This window comes from Eucyclogobius newberryi, unplaced genomic scaffold, assembly GCF_026437365.1.
Source record: "Eucyclogobius newberryi isolate DKJ021-1_F unplaced genomic scaffold, fEucNew1.0.hap1 SCAF_199, whole genome shotgun sequence".
NCBI lineage: Eukaryota > Metazoa > Chordata > Actinopteri > Gobiiformes > Gobiidae > Eucyclogobius > Eucyclogobius newberryi.
In genome coordinates this window covers 55539-82403 of record NW_027315833.1, presented here as the reverse complement: position 1 = coordinate 82403, position 26865 = coordinate 55539, and the positions used below count along the sequence as shown (strand labels likewise).

The 26865-nt window shown below is 43.0% G+C and overlaps 1 protein-coding gene across 1 annotated transcript in view; it reads right to left on the bottom strand.

Annotated features, from left to right (window-relative positions):
• Positions 1–1220: 1220 nt before the first annotated feature.
• Positions 1221–26865, bottom strand: part of LOC140366859 (polycystin-1-like protein 2) — a 61163-nt gene continuing 35518 nt past the window's right edge. The window contains exons 7-12 of the mRNA XM_072453045.1: positions 7881–8008; positions 7094–7254; positions 6313–6523; positions 5434–5535; positions 3646–3777; positions 1221–1491 (exon numbers count right to left, since the gene is read on the bottom strand). Coding sequence (XP_072309146.1) covers positions 1276–1491; positions 3646–3777; positions 5434–5535; positions 6313–6523; positions 7094–7254; positions 7881–8008 — 950 coding nt within the window. The 3' untranslated portion in view covers positions 1221–1275. The remainder of the gene's footprint in view (positions 1492–3645; positions 3778–5433; positions 5536–6312; positions 6524–7093; positions 7255–7880; positions 8009–26865) is intronic.

Sequence of the window (26865 nt, the reverse complement as noted above, 5' to 3'; positions counted from 1 at the left end):
ACCAGGACTTAACCAGGTCTAAACCAGGCCTAAACCAGGCCTAAACCAGGTCTAAACCAGGACTAAACCAGGTCTAAACCAGGTCTAAACCAGGACTTAACCAGGACTAAACCAGGTCTAAACCAGGTCTAAACCAGGACTTAACCAGGACTTAACCAGGTCTAAACCAAGACTAAACCAGGACTAAACCAGGTCTAAATTTGAAAGATGATTCTTGATCAAAATGTAAACATTGTGGTTTGTTCTTTTTCTCTTTATTTGGATCAGAATAAATAAATACATCAATGTGACTCAGGTTCTGTCATTACTTTGTCAGTCACAGATTCATGAATAAAATCTGCATCAAAATTATTTTTGGATAATGACATTTATAATAAAAGTATAAACAAATCAAACTCATGAATAATAAAGAGCCACGACAGGAAACGATTCACCAAATATCACCAAATATCACCAAATATCACCAAATATCACTAAATATGGAAACAATGCAAACAAAGTCATTCATCAAATGTTAAATGTGTTTATAATGTATAAATAAGCTGTGCTGAGTGTTTCCATGGAAATGTAATAACATGGAAGGTTGTACGCAGTATGGCATCAAACACATCTATCTCCATGGAGACAGGTCAGCTCCGTGGAGAGGCGGAGTGCTGAAGCTGTAGCTTTATATTTCTGTTCCTGACTTACCATGGCTGACTGACCATAAGCCATTTCAAAGAGGAAAGTCAGACAGTTTGTGCTGAACAATAGGGTCAGACAGTTTGTGCTGAACAATAGGGTTCTTCTTCTTCAATATACAAAAAGAAGAATTACTGAGGCAGAAGTGTGAGAATAAAACAAACTGTGTTTGAGTCGGACTAAAACGACTTTCAGATGAAATCTGAATCTTTTCGGTTTGTGAGAGTTTAAATCTACTCACTAGAAAATCACTTTTTTCATTTGTGTATTTTTTGTTGTTTGGAATATTAGAAATACAAGTGACCGACTGAAACAGGTTCGATGAGGCCACAGATCATGGCCTTTGATGCCTTTGACTTGGAACATTAATATTAAGTCTGTTTCTCATCAAAATGTGAGATATTTAGGTTATTAAAGCAGAATTTTTTCAATTTGAAAGTAAAACTATTATTTTTTGTTGTTTTGGCCGGTTTAGCAGGAAGCCTGAGGGCCGCATGTGGCCCCTGGGCCATAGTTTGGACACCAATGAACTAGTAATAATTTAATTTAAGACAGATTTGTTGTAATGCCATAATGTGTATCTTTAAGAGCTCTTCAGACACTGCTTTTCCCACAATCCTGTGCGTGGCTGCAGTTCCCCTCCTGCTCTGTGGAGGGCGCTGTGTGGCTGCAGTTCCCCTCCTGCTCTGTGGAGGGCGCTGTGTGGCTGCAGTTCCCCTCCTGCTCTGTGGAGGGCGCTGTGTAACTGAGGCCGAACAGTCCAAACACCTTCTTCAGCATCAGCTGCACGATCTCCTCCTCGTCCGACACCTGAACACAGACACCTCATTTTACATTTATTTAGGACTAAACCAGGACTAAACCAGGTCTAAACCAGGACTAAAGCAGGTCTACACCAGGTCTAAACCAGGACTAAACCAGGACTAAACCAGGTCTAAACCAGGACTAAAGCAGGTCTACACCAGGTCTAAACCAGGACTAAACCAGGTCTAAACCAGGACTAAACCAGGACTAAACCAGGTCTAAACCAGGACTAAACCAGGACTAAACCAGGTCTAAACCAGGACTAAACCAGGTCTAAACCAGGTCTAAACCAGGTCTAAACCAGGTCTAAACCAGGACTAAACCAGGACTAAACCAGGTCTAAACCAGGACTAAACCAGGACTAAACCAGGTCTAAACCAGGTCTAAACCAGGTCTAAACCAGGACTAAACCAGGACTAAACCAGGTCTAAACCAGGACTAAAGCAGGTCTACACCAGGTCTAAACCAGGACTAAACCAGGTCTAAACCAGGACTAAACCAGGACTAAACCAGGAATAAACCAGGTCTAAACCAGGACTAAACCAGGTCTAAACCAGGTCTACACCAGGTGTAAACCAGGTCTAAACCAGGTCTACACCAGGTCTAAACCAGGTCTAAACCAGGTCTAAACCAGGACTAAACCAGGTCTAAACAAGCTCTACACCAGGACTAAACCAGGTCTAAACCAGGACTAAACCAGGTCTAAACCAGGTCTACACCAGGACTAAACCAGGTCTAAACCAGGACTAAACCAGGACTAAACCAGGTCTAAACCAGGTCTAAACCAGGACTAAACCAGGTCTACACCAGGACTAAACCAGGTCTAAACCAGGACTAAACCAGGTCTACACCAGGTCTAAACCAGGACTAAACCAGGTCTACACCAGGACTAAACCAGGACTAAACCAGGTCTACACCAGGTCTAAACCAGGTCTAAACCAGGACTAAACCAGGTCTACACCAGGACTAAACCAGGTCTAAACCAGGACTAAACCAGGTCTAAACCAGGACTAAACCAGGTCTACACCAGGTCTAAACCAGGACTAAACCAGGTCTAAACCAGGTCTAAACCAGGACTAAACCAGGTCTACACCAGGTCTAAACCAGGACTAAACCAGGACTAAACCAGGACTAAACCAGGTCTACACCAGGTCTAAACCAGGTCTAAACCAGGACTAAACCAGGACTAAACCAGGACTAAACCAGGTCTACACCAGGTCTAAACCAGGTCTAAACCAGGTCTAAACCAGGACTAAACCAGGACTAAACCAGGACTAAACCAGGTCTAAACCAGGACTAAACCAGGACTAAACCAGGTCTACACCAGGTCTAAACCAGGTCTAAACCAGGACTAAACCAGGACTAAACCAGGACTAAACCAGGTCTAAACCAGGACTAAACCAGGACTAAACCAGGTCTAAACCAGGACTAAACCAGGACTAAACCAGGTCTAAACCAGGACTAAACCAGGTCTACACCAGGTCTAAACCAGGTCTAAACCAGGACTAAACCAGGTCTAAACCAGGTCTACACCAGGACTAAACCAGGTCTAAACCAGGACTAAACCAGGTCTAAACCAGGTCTACACCAGGACTAAACCAGGTCTAAACCAGGACTAAACCAGGTCTAAACCAGGACTAAACCAGGTCTACACCAGGTCTAAACCAGGTCTAAACCAGGTCTACACCAGGACTAAACCAGGACTAAACCAGGTCTACACCAGGTCTAAACCAGGTCTAAACCAGGACTAAACCAGGACTAAACCAGGTCTAAACCAGGACTAAACCAGGACTAAACCAGGTCTACACCAGGTCTAAACCAGGTCTAAACCAGGACTAAACCAGGACTAAACCAGGTCTAAACCAGGTCTACACCAGGACTAAACCAGGACTAAACCAGGACTAAACCAGGACTAAACCAGGTCTAAACCAGGTCTAAACCAGGTCTAAACCAGGACTAAACCAGGTCTAAACCAGGACTAAACCAGGTCTAAACCAGGACTAAACCAGGACTAAACCAGGTCTAAACCAGGTCTAAACCAGGACTAAACCAGGTCTAAACCAGGTCTAAACCAGGACTAAACCAGGTCTAAACCAGGACTAAACCAGGTCTAAACCAGGACTAAACCAGGACTAAACCAGGTCTAAACCAGGTCTTTACCTGGTGCTGGATCTGCTCCTGTTGGAAGGCATCCAGGATCACAGAGATCAGGAGGTTTAGGGCCACAAACCCCATGAAGACCACACAAGAGCCGACCAGAAGACCCCCAAGGACCGGGCTGTAGTCCAGGACCTGAGGAGAGCGACCGGATTAAAGACTGAGACGAACAGAACTTTCCTCAAACTTTTCTGTTTCTTTAAAGTAAAACTAAGAACACAAAGAACTGAAGGACAGAAAAACAAGTCAAAGGATTGAAACTATGAAAATGAATGTTTCTCTCATGTAAACAGAGCTCCTCCCCTTGTTCAGAGCTCCTCCCCTTGTCCAGAGCTCCTCCCCTTGTCCAGAGCTCCTCCCCTTGTCCAGAGCTCCTCCCCTTGTCCAGAGCCCCTCCCCTTGTTCTAAAGTCACGGTGTGCCTCAGGGGTCAGTACTGGGTCCAGTTCTGTTTCCTCTTTACATGCTGCCGTTAGGTCACATCATCAGGTCACATGATCAGACAGACTTAGAGCTCGTGTGAAGGAGATAAAAACCTGGAGGACACTTAATGATCTGCTTCTTAACCCTGAACAAACCAAGGTCATTGTGCTGGAGGTCATTGTGCTGGAGGTCATTGTACTGGAGGTCATTGTGCTGGAGGTCATTGTGCTGGAGGTCATTGTGCTGGAGGTCATTGTACTGGAGGTCATTGTGCTGGAGGTCATTGTACTGGAGGTCATTGTGCTGGAGGTCATTGTGCTGGAGGTCATTGTGCTGGAGGTCATTGTGCTGGAGGTCATTGTGCTGGAGGTCATTGTGCTGGAGGTCATTGTGCAGGAGGTCATTGTGCTGGAGGTCATTGTGCTGGAGGTCATTGTGCTGGAGGTCATTGTGCTGGTCCTAAACATGTACGAGACGCTTTATCTGAGCAGATAGTCTCAGTGAAGCCTCCAGTTCTACTGTAAGAAACCTCAGAGTCTGATTGGACCAGGAGCTCTCATTTAAAGCTCAGATAAATCAAGTCTGTAAAACAGACTCTTTCCATTTGCACAACAAGAGCCAAAATCAGAAGAATCCGGCCTAAAAGTGAAGCTGAAACGTCTCCTGCATTTGTAACGTCTCGATTCTCCTGTAACTCCTGCTCACAGCAGGTCCTAAAAGATCCATAAAAAGCTTTAACTGGTTCAAAATGCAGCAGCAAGATTACAAACAGCAACTAAAAGAAGAGAGCACATTACACCGGTGCTGGAGTCTCTTCACTGGCTCCTGTTTAGAATCACATTTAAACTCCTCCTCCTGACTTATAAAGCCATAAATGACATGGCCCCTCCCACCTCAAAGATGCTCTAGAACCATCTCATCCAATCAGAGCTCTTCACTCTCAACATGCTGACCTTCTGGTGGTGCCAAGAGTCTCTAAAAGTACTGTAGGAGGTAGAGCCTTCTGGTGGTGCCAAGAGTCTCTAAAAGCACAGTAGGAGGTAGAGCCTTCTGGTGGTGCCAAGAGTCTCTAAAAGCACAGTAGGAGGTAGAGCCTTCTGGTGGTGCCAAGAGTCTCTAAAAGCACAGTAGGAGGTAGAGCCTTCTGGTGGTGCCAAGAGTCTCTAAAAGCACAGTAGGAGGTAGAACCTTCTGGTGGTGCCAAGAGTCTCTAAAAGCACAGTAGGAGGTAGAGCCTTCTGGTGTTGCCAAGAGTCTCTAAAAGTACTGTAGGAGGTAGAACCTTCTGGTGATGCCAAGAGTCTCTAAAAGCACAGTAGGAGGTAGAGCCTTCTGGTGGTCACATTTTAATCACAAAATAAACTTTTACCTCGCTGTAGTTGAATATTCCGAGCTGCAGTTTAATGAGCGTGAGCAGAGAGTCCGGCAGAGTTCTGTACGCCGCCATCTGCTGGCCGTACAGAACATTACACTGAGAGAACACACAAAAGTACAGAACATTACACTGACAGAACACAACCAGGACTAAACCAGGACTAAACCAGGACTGAACCAGGACTAAACCAGGTCTAAACCAGGTCTACACCAGGTCTAAACCAGGTCTAAACCAGGACTAAACCAGGTCTAAACCAGGTCTAAACCAGGACTAAACCAGGACTAAACCAGGTCTAAACCAGGTCTACACCAGGTCTAAACCAGGTCTAAACCAGGTCTAAACCAGGACTAAACCAGGACTAAACCAGGTCTAAACCAGGTCTACACCAGGTCTAAACCAGGACTAAACCAGGACTAAACCAGGACTAAACCAGGTCTAAACCAGGACTGAACCAGGACTAAACCAGGACTAAACCAAGACTAAACCAGGTCTAAACCAGGACTAAACCAGGTCTAAACCAGGACTAAACCAGGTCTAAATCAGGACTGAACCAGGACTAAACCAGGACTAAACCAGGTCTAAACCAGGACTAAACCAGGACTAAACCAGGACTGAACCAGGACTAAACCAGGACTAAACCAAGACTAAACCAGGTCTAAACCAGGACTAAACCAGGACTAAACCAGGTCTAAACCAGGTCTAAACCAGGACTAAACCAGGACTAAACCAGGTCTAAACCAGGACTAAACCAGGACTAAACCAGGACTAAACCAGGACTAAACCAGGACTAAACAGGACTAAAACAGGACTAAACCAGGACTAAACAGGACTAAAACAGGACTAAACCAGGACTAAACCAGGCCTCAGACTCACGGTGGTGGCGTAGGCGATCAGCATGAGCCCGATGACCAGGAGGAAGCCGGTTATGTCCCCAGAGGCGCGGTTCAGAGCAGATGAGATCAGCCTCATGTTTGGATTGAGTCTGAGGAGATGCCAAAGTTTCACCGTCGACAGAAGAACCACGAACGCCACGAGAAACTGAAGAGCCAAGTTTGAGGAGGCCGAGGAGGAGAAGGACGGGAACCTGAGGAGAACCCACAGAGAACCGGTCTGAACCAGGTCTGAACCAGGTCTGAACCAGGTCTGAACCAGGTCTGAACCAGGTCTGGACCAGGTCTGGACCAGGTCTGGACCAGGTCTGAACCAGGTCTGGATGAGAAAAGAACAGCTCTGACTTTGCCTGGTTCTTGTTAATTTGCTGAACTTAAGTTTTCATCACTTCAGGACATTTTTAAACTAAAGTCGCAAAGACTTTTACAATGATTTAATGCCATTTTATGAACTCAAAGCTCTAGAAATGACCCACTCTGTGCACATATATATACATATATATATACATATATACATATATATATACATATATATATATATATATATGTATATATATATATGTATATATATATATATGTATATATATATATATATATATATATATATATATATATATATATATATACATATATATATATACATATATATATATATATATATATATATGTATATATATATGTATATAGACACGTGGATCTGAGATGAAAGTGTGAAGGGCTTAAACTGTGAAGAGAGCAACGTGAGTTCAGAGTCATATTCATACTTGTCTTTGTTGTTGTGATACTCGTCCATCTCTCTCTGTCCAAGCAGTGTCCTCTGGATGAACAGTCCCACTCCCGTCCAGGAGAGGGTGATAATGCTCAGCTCCAGCAGGTTCCAGCGGTCTCTGAAGTAAGACCAGCGTTGGACCCTCAACCTTTGCACCTGAGGAAGAGAGAAAGTGAGTCCTCGAGCGACACACACTTCTGAGACCGCATCATCTCAAAAGTAATAAATAATGTTGTACGTGTAGAGGTGAGTACCTGTTTGTACATGTAGTATGTGCAGGGGAGTACCTGTTTGTACATGTAGTATGTGCAGGTGAGTACCTGTTTGTACATGTAGTATGTGCAGGGGAGTACCTGTTTGTACATGTAGTATGTGCAGGAGAGTACCTGTTTGTACATGTAGTATGTGCAGGTGAGTACCTGTTTGTACATGTAGTATGTGCAGGCGAGTACCTTTTTGTACATGTAGTATGTGCAGGAGAGTACCTGTTTGTACATGTAGTATGTGCAGGCGAGTACCTGTTTGTACATGTAGTATGTGCAGGCGAGTACCTGTTTGTTCATGTAGTATGTGCAGGAGAGTACCTGTTTGGACATGTAGTATGTGCAGGCGAGTACCTGTTTGTACATGTAGTATGTGCAGGGGAGTACCTGTTTGTACATGTAGTATGTGCAGGTGAGTACCTGTTTGTACATGTAGTATGTGCAGGCGAGTACCTGTTTGTACATGTAGTATGTGCAGGAGAGTACCTGTTTGTACATGTAGTATGTGCAGGGGAGTACCTGTTTGTACATGTAATAGAGCACAAAGAGCATGTAGACGATCTCTGCTGCCATCACAAACACGTGGAGCCCCCCAGTGGACGAGTAAAGACGCACAGACCTCAGCTCCCACCGGAACTCGAACGCTCCTGAAACACAAGAATGTGAACGCTCCTGAAAAAACACGAGAATGTGAACGCTCCTGAAGAAAAATGAGAATGTGAACGCTCCTGAAAAAAAACAAGAATGTGAACGCCTCTGAAGAAAAATGAGAATGTGAACGCTCCTGAAAAAAAACAAGAATGTGAACGCCTCTGAAGAAAAATGAGAATGTGAACGCTCCTGAAGAAACACAAGAATGTGAATGCTCCTGAAGAAAATATGAGAATGTGAACGCTCCTGAAGATACAGAAGAATGTGAACGCTCCTGAAGAAAACACGAGAATGTGAACGCTCCTGAAGAAACACAAGAATGTGAACGCTCCTGAGGAAACACGAGAATGTGAACGCTCCTGAAGAAACACGAGAATGTGAACGCTCCTGAAAAAACACGAGAATGTGAACGCTCCTGAAGAAAAATGAGAATGTGAACGCCCCTGAAGAAACACAAGAATGTGAATGCTCCTGAAGAAACACGAGAATGTGAACGCTCCTGAAGAAACATGAGAATGTGAACGCTCCTGAAGAAAGACGAAAATGTGAACGCCCCTGAAGAAAACATGAGAATGTGAACGCTCTTGAAGAAACACAAGAATGTGAACGCTCCTGAACAAACACGAGAATGTGAACGCTCCTGAAGAAAACATGAGAATGTGAACGCTCCTGAAGAAAAATGAGAATGTGAACGCTCCTGAAGAAACACAAGAATGTTAACGCTCCTGAAGAAACACAAGAATGTGAATGCTCCTGAAGAAAATATGAGAATGTGAACGCTCCTGAAGATACAGAAGAATGTGAACGCTCCTGAAGAAAACACGAGAATGTGAACGCTCCTGAAGAAACACAAGAATGTGAACGCTCCTGAGGAAACACGAGAATGTGAACGCTCCTGAAGAAACACGAGAATGTGAACGCTCCTGAAAAAACACGAGAATGTGAACGCTCCTGAAGAAAAATGAGAATGTGAACGCCCCTGAAGAAACACAAGAATGTGAATGCTCCTGAAGAAACACGAGAATGTGAACGCTCCTGAAGAAACATGAGAATGTGAACGCTCCTGAAGAAAGACGAAAATGTGAACGCCCCTGAAGAAAACATGAGAATGTGAACGCTCCTGAAGAAACACGGGAATGTGAACGCTCCTGAAGAAAACATGAGAATGTGAACGCTCTTGAAGAAACACAAGAATGTGAACGCTCCTGAACAAACACGAGAATGTGAACGCTCCTGAAGAAAACATGAGAATGTGAACGCTCTTGAAGAAACACAAGAATGTGAACGCTCCTGAAGACAACACGAGAATGTGAACGCTCCTGGAGAAACACGAGAATGTGAACGCTCCTGAACAAAACATAAGAATGTGAACGCTCCTGAAGAAAACATAAGAATGTGAACGCTCCTGAAGAAACACGAGAATGTGAACGCTCCTGAAGAAAACATAAGAATGTGAACGCTTCTGAAGAAACAAGAGAATGTGAACGCTCCTGAAGAAAAACAAGAATGTGAACGCTGCTGAAGAAACACAAGAATGTGAACGCTCCTGAAGAAACACAAGAATGTGAACGCTCCTGAAGAAAAACAAGAATGTGAACGCTCCTGAAGAAACACAAGAATGTGAACGATCCTGAAGAAACATGAGAATGTGAACGCTCCTGAAGAAACACAAGAATGTGAACGCTCCTGAAGAAAACACGAGAATGTGAATTCTCCTAAAGACGGGAATGTGAACGCTCCTGAAGAAACACAAGAATGTGAACGCTCCTGACGTAACACGAGAATGTGAACGCCCCTGAAGAAACACGAGAATGTGAACGCTCCTGATGAAACAAGAGAATGTGAACGCTCCTGAAGAAATACGAGAATGTGAACGCTCCTGAAGAAAATACGAGAATGTGAACGCTCCTGAAGAAACACAAGAATGTTAACGCTCCTGAAGAAAACATGAGAATGTGAACGCTCCTGAAGAAAAACAAGAATGTGAACGCTTCTGAAGAAACACGAGAATGTGAACGCCCCTGAAGAAAAACAAGAATGTGAACGCTCCTGAAGAAAACACGAGAATGTGAACGCTCCTGAAGAAACATGAGAATGTGAACGCTCCTGAAGACAACAAGAGAATGTGAACGCTCCTGAAAAAACATGAGAATGTGAACGCTCCTGAAGAAATACAAGAATGTGAACGCTCCTGAAGAAACACGAGAATGTGAACGCTCCTGAAGAAAAATGAGAATGTGAACGCCCCTGAAGAAAAACAAGAATGTGAACGCTCCTGAAGAAACCTGAGAATGTGAACGCTCCTGAAGAAAAACGAGAATGTGAACGCCTCTGAAGAAAACATGAGAATGTGAACACTCCTGAAGAAAAACAAGAATGTGAACGGTCCTGAAGAAAACATAAGAATGTGAACGCTCTTGAAGAAACACAAGAATGTGAACGCTCCTGAAGAAACACGAGAATGTGAACGCTCCTGAAGAAAAACAAGAATGTGAACGCTCCTGAAGACAACAAGAGAATGTGAACGCTCCTGAAAAAACATGAGAATGTGAACGCTCCTGAAGAAATACAAGAATGTGAACGCTCCTGAAGAAACACGAGAATGTGAACGCTCCTGAAGAAAAATGAGAATGTGAACGCTCCTGAAGAAAAACAAGAATGTGAACGCTCCTGAAGAAACCTGAGAATGTGAACGCTCCTGAAGAAAAACGAGAATGTGAACGCCTCTGAAGAAAACATGAGAATGTGAACGCTCCTGAAGAAAAACAAGAATGTGAACGGTCCTGAAGAAAACATAAGAATGTGAACGCTCTTGAAGAAACACAAGAATGTGAACGCTCCTGAAGAAACACGAGAATGTGAACGCTCCTGAAGAAAAACAAGAATGTGAACGCTCCTGAAGAAAACACGAGAATGTGAACGCTCCTGAAGAAAACACAAGAATGTGAACGCTTCTGAAGAAACAAGAGAATGTGAACGCTTCTGAAGAAACATGAGAATGTGAATGCTCCAGAAGAAAACAAGAATGTGAACGCTGCTGAAGAAACACAAGAATGTGAACGCTCCTGAAGAAAAACAAGAATGTGAACGCTCCTGAAGAAAAACAAGAATGTGAACGCTCCTGAAGAAACACAAGAATGTGAATGTTCCTGAAGAAAGACAAGAATGTGAACGCTCCTGAAGAAACATGAGAATGTGAATACTCCTCAAGAAACAAGAGAATGTGAACGCTCCTGAAGAAACACGAGAATGTGAACGCTCCTGAAGAAACACGAGAATGTGAACGCTCCTGAAAAAACACGAGAATGTGAACGCTCCTGAAGAAACACGAGAATGTGAACGCTCCTGAAAAAACACGAGAATGTGAACGCTCCTGAAGAAACACGAGAATGTGAACGCTCCTGAAGAAACACTAGAATGTGAACGCTCCTGAAGAAAAACAAGAATGTGAATGCTCCTTAAGAAACATGAGAATGTGAACGCTCCTGAAGAAACAAGAGAATGTGAATGCTCCTGAAGAAAAATGAGAATGTGAACGCACCTGAAGAAAATACGAGAATGTGAACGCCCCTGAAGAAACATGAGAATGTGAACGCTCTTGAAGAAATACAAGAATGTGAACGCCCCTGAAGAAACATGAGAATGTGAACGCTCCTGAAGAAATATGAAAACGTGAATGCTCCTGAAGAAACATGAGAATGTGAACGCTCCTGAAGAAATACGAGAATGTGAACGCTCCTGAAGAAATACGAGAATGTGAACGCTCCTGAAGAAATACGAGAATGTGAACGCTCCTGAAGAAATACGAGAATGTGAACGCTCCTGAAAAAAATACGAGAATGTGGACACTCCTGAAGAAACATGAGAATGTGAACGCTCCTGAAGAAACATGAGAATGTGAACGCTCCTGAAGAAACGAGAATGTGAACGCTCCTGAAGAAACACGAGAATGTGAACGCTCCTGAAGAAACATGAGAATGTGAACGCTCCTGAAGAAAAACAAGAATGTGAACTTTCCAGAAGAAACACAAGAATGTGAACGCTCCTGAACAAACATGAGAATGTGAACGCTCCTAAAGACAACAAGAGAATGTGAACGCTCCTGAAGAATCAGGAGAATGTGAACGCCCCTGAAGAAACACAAGAATGTGAACGCTCCTGAAGAAAAACAAGAATGTGAACGCTCCTGAAGAAACAAAAGAATGTGAACGCTCCTGAAGAAACACAAGAATGTGAACTTTCCAGAAGAAACACAAGAATGTGAACGCTTCTGAACAAACATGAGAATGTGAACGCTCCTGAAGAAAATACGAGAATGTGAATGCTCCAGAAGAAAACAAGAATGTGAACGCTGCTGAAGAAACACAAGAATGTGAACGCTCCTGAAGAAAAACAAGAATGTGAACGCTCCTGAAGAAAAACAAGAATGTGAACGCTCCTGAAGTAACACGAGAATGTGAACGGCCCTTAAGAAACACAAGAATGTGAACGCTCCTGAAGAAATACGAGAATGTGAACGCTCCTGAAGAAAATACGAGAAAATGAACGCTCCTGAAGAAACAAGAATGTGAACGCTCCTGAAGAAAACATGAGACTGTGAACGCTCCTGAAGAAAAACAAGAATTTGAACGCTTCTGAAGAAACACGAGAATGTGAACGCTCCTGAAGAAAAACAAGAATGTGAACGCTCCTGAGGAAACACGAGAATGTGAACGCTCCTGAAGAAATACGAGAATGTGAACGCTCCTGAAAAAAATACGAGAATGTGGACGCTCCTGAAGAATCATGAGAATGTGAACGCTCCTGAAGAAACATGAGAATGTGAACGCTCCTGAAGAAACGAGAATGTGAACGCTCCTGAAGAAAAACAAGAATGTGAACTTTCCAGAAGAAACACAAGAATGTGAACGCTCCTGAAGAAAAACAAGAATGTGAACGCTTCTGAAGAAACACGAGAATGTGAACGCCCCTGAAGAAAAACAAGAATGTGAACGCTCCTGAAGAAAACACGAGAATGTGAACGCTCCTGAAGAAACATGAGAATGTGAACGCTCCTGAAGACAACAAGAGAATGTGAACGCTCCTGAAAAAACATGAGAATGTGAACGCTCCTGAAGAAATACAAGAATGTGAACGCTCCTGAAGAAACACGAGAATGTGAACGCTCCTGAAGAAAAATGAGAATGTGAACGCCCCTGAAGAAAAACAAGAATGTGAACGCTCCTGAAGAAACCTGAGAATGTGAACGCTCCTGAAGAAAAACGAGAATGTGAACGCCTCTGAAGAAAACATGAGAATGTGAACACTCCTGAAGAAAAACAAGAATGTGAACGGTCCTGAAGAAAACATAAGAATGTGAACGCTCTTGAAGAAACACAAGAATGTGAACGCTCCTGAAGAAACACGAGAATGTGAACGCTCCTGAAGAAAAACAAGAATGTGAACGCTCCTGAAGACAACAAGAGAATGTGAACGCTCCTGAAAAAACATGAGAATGTGAACGCTCCTGAAGAAATACAAGAATGTGAACGCTCCTGAAGAAACACGAGAATGTGAACGCTCCTGAAGAAAAATGAGAATGTGAACGCCCCTGAAGAAAAACAAGAATGTGAACGCTCCTGAAGAAACCTGAGAATGTGAACGCTCCTGAAGAAAAACGAGAATGTGAACGCCTCTGAAGAAAACATGAGAATGTGAACGCTCCTGAAGAAAAACAAGAATGTGAACGGTCCTGAAGAAAACATAAGAATGTGAACGCTCTTGAAGAAACACAAGAATGTGAACGCTCCTGAAGAAACACGAGAATGTGAACGCTCCTGAAGAAAAACAAGAATGTGAACGCTCCTGAAGAAAACACGAGAATGTGAACGCTCCTGAAGAAAACACAAGAATGTGAACGCTTCTGAAGAAACAAGAGAATGTGAACGCTTCTGAAGAAACATGAGAATGTGAATGCTCCAGAAGAAAACAAGAATGTGAACGCTGCTGAAGAAACACAAGAATGTGAACGCTCCTGAAGAAAAACAAGAATGTGAACGCTCCTGAAGAAAAACAAGAATGTGAACGCTCCTGAAGAAACACAAGAATGTGAATGTTCCTGAAGAAAGACAAGAATGTGAACGCTCCTGAAGAAACATGAGAATGTGAATACTCCTCAAGAAACAAGAGAATGTGAACGCTCCTGAAGAAACACGAGAATGTGAACGCTCCTGAAGAAACACGAGAATGTGAACGCTCCTGAAAAAACACGAGAATGTGAACGCTCCTGAAGAAACACGAGAATGTGAACGCTCCTGAAAAAACACGAGAATGTGAACGCTCCTGAAGAAACACGAGAATGTGAACGCTCCTGAAGAAACACTAGAATGTGAACGCTCCTGAAGAAAAACAAGAATGTGAATGCTCCTTAAGAAACATGAGAATGTGAACGCTCCTGAAGAAACAAGAGAATGTGAATGCTCCTGAAGAAAAATGAGAATGTGAACGCACCTGAAGAAAATACGAGAATGTGAACGCCCCTGAAGAAACATGAGAATGTGAACGCTCTTGAAGAAATACAAGAATGTGAACGCCCCTGAAGAAACATGAGAATGTGAACGCTCCTGAAGAAATATGAAAACGTGAATGCTCCTGAAGAAACATGAGAATGTGAACGCTCCTGAAGAAATACGAGAATGTGAACGCTCCTGAAGAAATACGAGAATGTGAACGCTCCTGAAGAAATACGAGAATGTGAACGCTCCTGAAGAAATACGAGAATGTGAACGCTCCTGAAAAAAATACGAGAATGTGGACGCTCCTGAAGAAACATGAGAATGTGAACGCTCCTGAAGAAACATGAGAATGTGAACGCTCCTGAAGAAACGAGAATGTGAACGCTCCTGAAGAAACACGAGAATGTGAACGCTCCTGAAGAAACATGAGAATGTGAACGCTCCTGAAGAAAAACAAGAATGTGAACTTTCCAGAAGAAACACAAGAATGTGAACGCTCCTGAACAAACATGAGAATGTGAACGCTCCTAAAGACAACAAGAGAATGTGAACGCTCCTGAAGAATCAGGAGAATGTGAACGCCCCTGAAGAAACACAAGAATGTGAACGCTCCTGAAGAAAAACAAGAATGTGAACGCTCCTGAAGAAACAAAAGAATGTGAACGCTCCTGAAGAAACACAAGAATGTGAACTTTCCAGAAGAAACACAAGAATGTGAACGCTTCTGAACAAACATGAGAATGTGAACGCTCCTGAAGAAAATACGAGAATGTGAATGCTCCAGAAGAAAACAAGAATGTGAACGCTGCTGAAGAAACACAAGAATGTGAACGCTCCTGAAGAAAAACAAGAATGTGAACGCTCCTGAAGAAAAACAAGAATGTGAACGCTCCTGAAGTAACACGAGAATGTGAACGGCCCTTAAGAAACACAAGAATGTGAACGCTCCTGAAGAAATACGAGAATGTGAACGCTCCTGAAGAAAATACGAGAAAATGAACGCTCCTGAAGAAACAAGAATGTGAACGCTCCTGAAGAAAACATGAGACTGTGAACGCTCCTGAAGAAAAACAAGAATTTGAACGCTTCTGAAGAAACACGAGAATGTGAACGCTCCTGAAGAAAAACAAGAATGTGAACGCTCCTGAGGAAACACGAGAATGTGAACGCTCCTGAAGAAATACGAGAATGTGAACGCTCCTGAAAAAAATACGAGAATGTGGACGCTCCTGAAGAATCATGAGAATGTGAACGCTCCTGAAGAAACATGAGAATGTGAACGCTCCTGAAGAAACGAGAATGTGAACGCTCCTGAAGAAAAACAAGAATGTGAACTTTCCAGAAGAAACACAAGAATGTGAACGCTCCTGAAGAAACATGAGAATGTGAACGCTCCTGAAGAAAAACAAGAATGTGAACTTTCCAGAAGAAACACAAGAATGTGAACGCTCCTGAAGAATCAGGAGAATGTGAACGCTCCTGAAGAAAAACAAGAATGTGAACGCTCCTGAAGAAACAAAAGAATGTGAACGCTCCTGAAGAAACACAAGAATGTGAACTTTCCAGAAGAAACACAAGAATGTGAACGCTTCTGAAGAAACATGAGAATGTGAACGCTCCTGAAGAAAATACGAGAATGTGAATGCTCCAGAAGAAAACAAGAATGTGAACGCTGCTGAAGAAACACAAGAATGTGAACGCTCCTGAAGAAAAACAAGAATGTGAACGCTCCTGAAGAAAAACAAGAATGTGAACGCTCCTGAAGTAACACGAGAATGTGAACGGCCCTTAAGAAACACAAGAATGTGAACGCTCCTGAAGAAATACGAGAATGTGAACGCTCCTGAAGAAAATACGAGAAAATGAACGCTCCTGAAGAAACAAGAATGTGAACGCTCCTGAAGAAAAACAAGAATTTGAACGCTTCTGAAGAAACACGAGAATGTGAACGCTCCTGAAGAAAAACAAGAATGTGAACGCTCCTGAAGAAACACGAGAATGTGAACGCTCCTGAAGAAAAACAAGAATGTGAACGCTCCTGAAGAAAACACGAGAATGTGAACGCTCCTCAAGAAACAAGAGAATGTGAACGCTCCTGAAGAAACTCGAGAATGTGAACGCTCATGAAGAAACATGAGAATGTGAACGCTCCTGAAGAAAGACGAAAATGTGAACGCTCCTGAAGACAACACGAGAATGTGAACGCTCCTGACAAAACACGAGAATGTGAACGCTTCTGAAGAAACACGAGAATGTGAACGCTCCTGAAGAAACACAAGAATGTGAACGCTCCTGACAAAACACGAGAATGTGAACGCTCCTGAAGAAACACGAGAATGTGAACGCTCCTGAAGAACACAAGAATGTGAACGCTCCTGAAGAAAAACAAGAATGTGAATGCTCCTTAAGAAACATGAGAATGTGAACGCTCCTGAAGAAAGAGAATGTGAATGCTCCTGAAGAAAAATGAGAATGTGAACGCACCTGAAGAAAATACGAGAATGTGAACGCCCCTGAAGAAACATGAGAATGTGAACGCTCTTGAAGAAATACAAGAATGTGAACGCCCCTGAAGAAACACAAGAATGTGAACGCTCCTGAAGAAAAACAAGAATGTGAACGCTCCTGAAGAAACACGAGAATGTGAACGCTCCTGAAGAAACACAAGAATGTGAACGCTCCTGAAGAAACATGAGAATGTGAACGCTCATGAAGAAACATGAGAATGTGAACGCTCCTGAAGAAAGACGAAAATGTGAACGCTCCTGAAGAAACACGAGAATGTGAACGCTCCTGAAAAAACACGAGAATGTGAACGCTCCTGAAGAAAACACGAGAATGTGAACGCTCCTGAAGAAACACAAGAATGTGAACGCTCCTGAAGAAACACTAGAATGTGAACGCTCCTGAAGAAAAACAAGAATGTGAATGCTCCTTAAGAAACATGAGAATGTGAACGCTCCTGAAGAAACAAGAGAATGTGAATGCTCCTGAAGAAAAATGAGAATGTGAACGCACCTGAAGAAAATACGAGAATGTGAACGCCCCTGAAGAAACATGAGAATGTGAACGCTCTTGAAGAAATACAAGAATGTGAACGCCCCTGAAGAAACACAAGAATGTGAACGCTCCTGAAGAAAAACAAGAATGTGAACGCCCCTGAAGAAAAACAAGAATGTGAACGTTCCTCAAGAAAACACGAGAATGTGAACGCTCCTGAAGAAATATGAAAACGTGAATGCTCCTGAAGAAACATGAGAATGTGAACGCTCCGGAAGAAAGAGAATGTGAACGCTCCTGAAGAAAGACGAGAATGTGAACGCTCCTGAAGAAATACGAGAATGTGAACGCTCCTGAAGAAATACGAGAATGTGAACGCTCCTGAAAAAAATACGAGAATGTGGACGCTCCTGAAGAAACCCAAGAATGTGAACGCTCCTGAAGAAACACGAGAATGTGAACGCTCCAGAAGAAACACAAGAATGTGAACGCTCCTGAAGAAACACGAGAATGTGAACGCTCCTGAAGAAACATGAGAATGTGAACGCTCCTGAAGAAAAACAAGAATGTGAACTTTCCAGAAGAAACACAAGAATGTGAACGCTCCTGAAGAAACACGAGAATGTGAACGCTCCTAAAGACAACAAGAGAATGTGAACGCTCCTGAAGACAACACAAGAGTGTGAACGCTCCTGAAGAATCACGAGAATGTGAACGCCCCTGAAGAAAGACAAGAATGTGAACGCTCCTGAAGAAACACAAGAATGTGAACTTTCCAGAAGAAACACAAGAATGTGAACGCTCCTGAAGAAACACAAGAATGTGAACTTTCCAGAAGAAACACAAGAATGTGAACGCTCCTGAAGAAACATGAGAATGTGAACGCTCCGGAAGAAACAAGAGAATGTGAACGCTCCTGAAGAAAGACGAGAATGTGAACGCTCCTGAAGACAACACGAGAATGTGAACGCTCCTGAAGAAACATGAGAATGTGAACGCTCCTGAAGACAACACGAGAATGTGAACGCTCCTGAAGAAACACGAGAATGTGAATGCTCCTGAAGAAAACACAAGAATGTGAACTCTCCTGAAGAATCACGAGAATGTGAACGCTCCTGAAGAAAAACAAGAATGTGAACGCTCCTGAAGAAACAAAAGAATGTGAACGCTCCTGAAGAAACACAAGATCGTGAACGTTCCTGAAGAAAACACGAGAATGTGAACGCTCCTGAAGACAACACGAGAATGTGAACGCTCCTGAAGAAAGACGAGAATGTGAACGCTCCTGAAGAAATACGAGAATGTGAACGCTCCTGAAGACATCACGAGAATGTGAACGCTCCTGATGAAAAACAAGAATGTGAACGCTCCTGAAGAAACACAAGAATGTGAACGCTCCTGAAGAAATATGAGAACGTGAATGCTCCTGAAGAAACACGAGAATGTGAACGCTCCTGAAGAAACAAGAGAATGTTAACGCTCCTGAAGAAACATGAGAATGTGAACGCTCCTGAAGAAACACAAGAATGTGAACGCTCCTGAAGAAACACAAGAATGTGAACGCTCCTGAAGAAACATGAGAATGTGAACGCTCCTGAAGAAACACAAGAATGTGAACGCTCCTGAAGAAACAAGAGAATGTGAACGCTCCTGAAGAAACACAAGAATGTGAACGTTCCTCAAGAAAACACGAGAATGTGAACGCTCCTGAAGAAACACAAGAATGTGAACGCTCCTGAAGAAACACAAGAATGTGAACGCTCCTGAAGAAACATGAGAATGTGAACGCTCCTGAAGAAACACAAGAATGTGAACGCTCCTGAAGAAACAAGAGAATGTGAACGCTCCTGAAGAAACATGAGAATGTGAACGCTCATGAAGAAACATGAGAATGTGAACGCTCCTGAAGAAAGACGAAAATGTGAACGCTCCTGAAGACAACACGAGAATGTGAACGCTCCTGAAAAAACACGAGAATGTGAACGCTCCTGAAGAAACACAAGAATGTGAACGCTCCTGAAGAAAGACAAGAATGTGAACGCTCCTGAAGAAACATGAGAATGTGAATGCTCCTCAAGAAACAAGAGAATGTGAACGCTCCTGAAGAAAGTCGAGAATGTGAATGCTCCTGAAGAAACATGAGAATGTGAACGCTCCTGAAGAAACACGAGAATGTGAACGCTCCTGAAGAAAAACGAGAATGTGAACGCTCCTGAGGAAACACAAGAATGTGAACGCTCCTGAAGAAACACAAGAATGTGAACGTTCCTCAAGAAAACACGAGAATGTGAACCCCCCTGAAGAAACACAAGAATGTGAACGCTCCTGAAGAAAAACAAGAATGTGAACGCTCCTGAAGAAACACAAGAATGTGAACGCTCCTGAAGAAACACGAGAATGTGAACGCTCCTGAAGAAAACACAAGAATGTGAACTCTCCTGAAGAATCACGAGAATGTGAACGCTCCTGAAGAAAAACAAGAATGTGAACGCTCCTGAAGAAAACAAGAATGTGAACGCCCCTGAAGAAACACGAGAATGTGAACGCTCCTGAAGAAAACACGAGAATGTGAACACTCCTGAAGAAAACACGAGAATGTGAACGCTCCTGAAGAAAACAAGAATGTGAACGCTCCTGAAGAAACACAAGAATGTGAACGCTCCTGAAGAAACACAAGAATGTGAACGCTCCTGAAGAAACATGAGAATGTGAACGCTCCGGAAGAAACAAGAGAATGTGAACGCTCCTGAAGAAAGACGAGAATGTGAACGCTCCTGAAGAAAGACGAGAATGTGAACACTCCTGAAGAAATACGAGAATGTGAACGCTCCTGAAGAAAACATGAGAATGTGAACGCTCCTGAAAAAAATACGAGAATGTGAACGCTCCTGAAGAAACACAAGAATGTTAACGCTCCTGAAGAAACACGAGAATGTGAACGCTCCTGAAGAAACACCAGAATGTGAACGCCCCTGAAGAAATACAAGAATGTGAACGCTCCTGAAGAAAACACGAGAATGTGAACGCTCCTGAAGACATCACGACAATGTGAACGCTCCTGAAGACAACACGAGAATGTGAACGCTCCTGATGAAAAACAAGAATGTGAACGCTCCTGAAGACAACACGAGAATGTGAACGCTCCTGATGAAAAACAAGAATGTGAACGCTCCTGAAGAAACACAAGAATGTGAACGCTCCTGAAGAAATATGAGAACGTGAATGCTCCTGAAGAAACATGAGAATGTGAACGCTCCTGAAGAAACACAAGAATGTGAACGCTCCTGAAGAAAACATGAGAATGTGAACGCTCCTGAAGAAAAACAAGAATGTGAACGCTTCTGAAGAAACACGAGAATGTTAACGCTCCTGAAGAAAAACAAGAATGAGAACGCTCCTGAAGAAAATACGAGAATGTGAACGCTCCTGAAGAAACACAAGAATGTGAATGCTCCTGAAGAAACACAACAATGTGAATGCTCCTGAAGAAAAACAAGAATGTGAACGCTCCTGAAGAAAATACGAGAATGTGAACGCTCCTGAAGAAACACAAGAATGTGAATGCTCCTGAAGACAACACGAGAATGTGAACGCTCCTGAAGAAACATGAGAATGTGAACGCTCCTGAAGACAACACGAGAATGTGAACGCTCCTGAAGAAACATGAGAATGTGAACGCTCCTGAAGAAAACACAAGAATGTGAACTCTCCTGAAGAATCACGAGAATGTGAACGCTCCTGAAGAAAAACAAGAATGTGAACGCTCCTGAAGAAACACAAGAATGTGAACGCTCCTGAAGAAAAACAAGAATGTGAACACTCCTGAAGAAAACACGAGAATGTGAACACTCCTGAAGAAAACACGAGAATGTGAACGCTCCTGAAGAAACACAAGAATGTGAACGCTCCTGAAGAAAACATGAGAATGTGAACGCTCCTAAAGAAAACATGAGAATGTGAACGCCCCTGAAGAAACACGAGAATGTGAACGCTCCTGAAGAAAAACAAGAATGTGAACGCTCCTGAAGAAACAAAAGAATGTGAACGCTCCTGAAGAAACACAAGATCGTGAACGTTCCTCAAGAAAAAACGAGAATGTGAACGCTCCTGAAGAAACATGAGAATGTGAACGCTCCGGAAGAAACAAGAGAATGTGAACGCTCCTGAAGAAAGACGAGAATGTGAACGCTCCTGAAGAAAGACGAGAATGTGAACACTCCTGAAGAAATACGAGAATGTGAACGCTCCTGAAGAAAACATGAGAATGTGAACGCCCCAAAAAAAAATACGAGAATGTGAACGCTCCTGAAGAAACACAAGAATGTTAACGCTCCTGAAGAAACACAAGAATGTGAACGCTCCTGAAGAAACACCAGAATGTGAACGCCCCTGAAGAAATACAAGAATGTGAACGCTCCTGAAGAAAACACGAGAATGTGAACGCTCCTGAAGACATCACGACAATGTGAACGCTCCTGAAGACAACACGAGAATGTGAACGCTCCTGATGAAAAACAAGAATGTGAACGCTCCTGAAGACAACACGAGAATGTGAACGCTCCTGATGAAAAACAAGAATGTGAACGCTTCTGAAGAAATATGAGAACGTGAATGCTCCTGAAGAAATATGAGAACGTGAATGCTCCTGAAGAAACATGAGAATGTGAACGCTCCTGAAGAAACACAAGAATGTGAACGCTCCTGAAGAAAACATGAGAATGTGAACGCTCCTGAAGAAAAACAAGAATGTGAACGCTTCTGAAGAAACACGAGAATGTTAACGCTCCTGAAGAAAAACAAGAATGTGAACGCTCCTGAAGAAAACATGAGAATGTGAACGCTCCTGAAGAAAAACAAGAATGAGAACGCTCCTGAAGGAAATACGAGAATGTGAACGCTCCTGAAGAAACACAAGAATGTGAATGCTCCTGAAGAAACAAGAGAATGTGAACGCTCCTGAAGACAACACGAGAATGTGAACGCTCCTGAAGAAACATGAGAATGTGAACGCTCCTGAAGACAACACGAGAATGTGAACGCTCCTGAAGAAACACGAGAATGTGAACGCTCCTGAAGAAAACACAAGAATGTGAACTCTCCTGAAGAATCACGAGAATGTGAACGCTCCTGAAGAAAAACAAGAATGTGAACGCTCCTGAAGAAACAAGAGAATGTGAACGCTCCTGAAGAAACACAAGAATGTGAACGCTCCTGAAGACAACACGAGAATGTGAACGCTCCTGAAGAAAGACGAGAATGTGAACGCTCCTGAAGAAAGACGAGAATGTGAACGCTCCTGAAGAAATACGAGAATGTGAACGCTCCTGAAGAAACACAAGAATGTGAACGCTCCTGAAGAAACACAAGAATGTGAACGCTCCTGAAGAAAGACAAAAATGTGAACGCTCCTGAAGACAACACGAGAATGTGAACGCTGCTGAAAAAACACGAGAATGTGAACGCTCCTGAAGAAACGAGAATGTGAACGCTCCTGAAAAAACACGAGAATGTGAACGCTCCTGAAGAAACACGAGAATGTGAACGCTCCTGAAGAAACACTAGAATGTGAACGCTCCTGAAGACAACACGAGAATGTGAACGCTCCTGAACAAAGACGAGAATGTGAACGCTCCTGAAGAAATACGAGAATGTGAACGCTCCTGAAGACATCACGAGAATGTGAACGCTCCTGAAGACAACACTAGAATGTGAACGCTCCTGATGAAAAACAAGAATGTGAACGCTCCTGAAGAAACACAAGAATGTGAACGCTCCTGAAGAAATATGAGAACGTGAATGCTCCTGAAGAAACATGAGAATGTGAACGCTCCTGAAGAAAGACAAGAATGTGAACGCTCCTGAAGAAACATGAGAATGTGAACGCTCCTGAAGAAACAAGAGAATGTGAACGCTCCTGAAGAAACTCAAGAATGTGAACGCTCCTGAAGAAAACACAAGAATGTGAACCCCCCTGAAGAAACACAAGAATGTGAACGCTCCTGAAGAAAAACAAGAATGTGAACGCTCCTGAAGAAACACAAGAATGTGAACGCTCCTGAAGAAAACACAAGAATGTGAACGCTCCTGAAGAAAACACAAGAATGTGAACGCTCCTGAAGAAAACACAAGAATGTGAACGCTCCTGAAGAAAACACGAGAATGTGAACGCTCCTGAAGAAACACGAGAATGTGAACGCTCCTGAAAAAACACGAGAATGTGAACGCTCCTGAAGAAACACAAGAATGTGAACGCTCCTGAAGAAACACGAGAATGTGAACGCTCCTGAAGAAACACAAGAATGTGAACGCTCCTGAAAAAACACAAGAATGTGAACGCTCCTGAAGAAACACAAGAATGTGAACGCTCCTGAAGAAACATGAGAATGTGAACGCTCTTGAAGAAATACAAGAATGTGAACGCCCCTGAAGAAACACAAGAATGTGAACGCTCCTGAAGCAAAACAAGAATGTGAACGCTCTTGAAGAAAACAAGAATGTGAACGCTCCTGAAGAAACACAAGAATGTGAACGCTCCTGAAGAAAACATGAGAATGTGAACGCTCCTGAAGAAACACGAGAATGTGAACGCTCCTGAAGAAAATGAGAATGTGAACGCTCCTGAAGATACACAAGAATGTGAACGCTCCTGAAGACAACACAAGAATGTGAACGCTCCTGAAGAAACATGAGAATGTGAACGCTCCAAAGAAACACGAGAATGTGAACGCTCCTGAAGAAATGCAAGAATGTGAACGCTCCTGAAGACAACACAAGAATGTGAACGCTCCTGAAGAAAACATGAGAATGTGAACGCTCCTGAAGAATCACGAGAATGTGAACGCTCCTGAAGAAACACGAGAATGTGAACGCTCCAGAAGAAACACAAGAATGTGAACGCTCCTGAATAAACTCAAGAATGTGAACGCTCCTGAAGAAAACACAAGAATGTGAACCCCCCTGAAGAAACACAAGAATGTGAACGCTCCTGAAGAATCACGAGAATGTGAACGCTCCTGAAGAAAAACAAGAATGTGAACGCTCCTGAAGAAACAAGAGAATGTGAACGCTCCTGAAGAAACACAAGAATGTGAACGCTCCTGAAGACAACACGAGAATGTGAACGCTCCTGAAGAAAGACGAGAATGTGAACGCTCCTGAAGAAAGACGAGAATGTGAACGCTCCTGAAGAAATACGAGAATGTGAACGCTCCTGAAGAAACACAAGAATGTGAACGCTCCTGAAGAAACACAAGAATGTGAACGCTCCTGAAGAAAGACAAAAATGTGAACGCTCCTGAAGACAACACGAGAATGTGAACGCTGCTGAAAAAACACGAGAATGTGAACGCTCCTGAAGAAACGAGAATGTGAACGCTCCTGAAAAAACACGAGAATGTGAACGCTCCTGAAGAAACACGAGAATGTGAACGCTCCTGAAGAAACACTAGAATGTGAACGCTCCTGAAGACAACACGAGAATGTGAATGCTCCTGAACAAAGACGAGAATGTGAACGCTCCTGAAGAAATACGAGAATGTGAACGCTCCTGAAGACATCACGAGAATGTGAACGCTCCTGAAGACAACACTAGAATGTGAACGCTCCTGATGAAAAACAAGAATGTGAACGCTCCTGAAGAAACACAAGAATGTGAACGCTCCTGAAGAAATATGAGAACGTGAATGCTCCTGAAGAAACATGAGAATGTGAACGCTCCTGAAGAAAGACAAGAATGTGAACGCTCCTGAAGAAACATGAGAATGTGAACGCTCCTGAAGAAACAAGAGAATGTGAACGCTCCTGAAGAAACTCAAGAATGTGAACGCTCCTGAAGAAAACACAAGAATGTGAACCCCCCTGAAGAAACACAAGAATGTGAACGCTCCTGAAGAAAAACAAGAATGTGAACGCTCCTGAAGAAACACAAGAATGTGAACGCTCCTGAAGAAAACACAAGAATGTGAACGCTCCTGAAGAAAACACAAGAATGTGAACGCTCCTGAAGAAAACACAAGAATGTGAACGCTCCTGAAGAAAACACGAGAATGTGAACGCTCCTGAAGAAACACGAGAATGTGAACGCTCCTGAAAAAACACGAGAATGTGAACGCTCCTGAAGAAACACAAGAATGTGAACGCTCCTGAAGAAACACGAGAATGTGAACGCTCCTGAAGAAACACAAGAATGTGAACGCTCCTGAAAAAACACAAGAATGTGAACGCTCCTGAAGAAACACAAGAATGTGAACGCTCCTGAAGAAACATGAGAATGTGAACGCTCTTGAAGAAATACAAGAATGTGAACGCCCCTGAAGAAACACAAGAATGTGAACGCTCCTGAAGCAAAACAAGAATGTGAACGCTCTTGAAGAAAACAAGAATGTGAACGCTCCTGAAGAAACACAAGAATGTGAACGCTCCTGAAGAAAACATGAGAATGTGAACGCTCCTGAAGAAACACGAGAATGTGAACGCTCCTGAAGAAAATGAGAATGTGAACGCTCCTGAAGATACACAAGAATGTGAACGCTCCTGAAGACAACACAAGAATGTGAACGCTCCTGAAGAAACATGAGAATGTGAACGCTCCAAAGAAACACGAGAATGTGAACGCTCCTGAAGAAATGCAAGAATGTGAACGCTCCTGAAGACAACACAAGAATGTGAACGCTCCTGAAGAAAACATGAGAATGTGAACGCTCCTGAAGAATCACGAGAATGTGAACGCTCCTGAAGAAACACGAGAATGTGAACGCTCCAGAAGAAACACAAGAATGTGAACGCTCCTGAAGAAACATGAGAATGTGAACGCTCCTGAAGAAAAACAAGAGAATGTGAACGCTCCTGAAGAAACACAAGAATGTGAACGCTCCTGAAGAAATATAAGAATGTGAACGCTCCTGAAGAAAAACAAGAATGTGAACGCTTCTGAAGAAACAAGAGAATGTTAACGCTCCTGAAGAAAAACAAGAATGTGAACGCTCCTGAAGAAAACACGAGAATGTGAACGCTCCTGAAGAAACACAAGAATGTGAACGCTCCTCAAGAAAATACGAGAATGTGAACGCTCCTGAAGAAACACAAGAATGTGAATGCTCCTGAAGAAAACACGAGAATGAGAACGGCCCTGAAGAAAATACGAGAATGTGAATGCTCCTGAAGAAACATGAGAATGTGAACGCTCCTGAAGAAACATGAGAATGTGAACGCTCCTGAAGACAACACGAGAATGTGAACGCTCCTGAATAAACACGAGAATGTGAACGCTCCTGAAGAAAAACAAGAATGTGAACGCTCCTGAAGAAACACAAGAATGTGAACGCTCCTGAAGAAACACAAGAATGTGAACACTCCTGAAG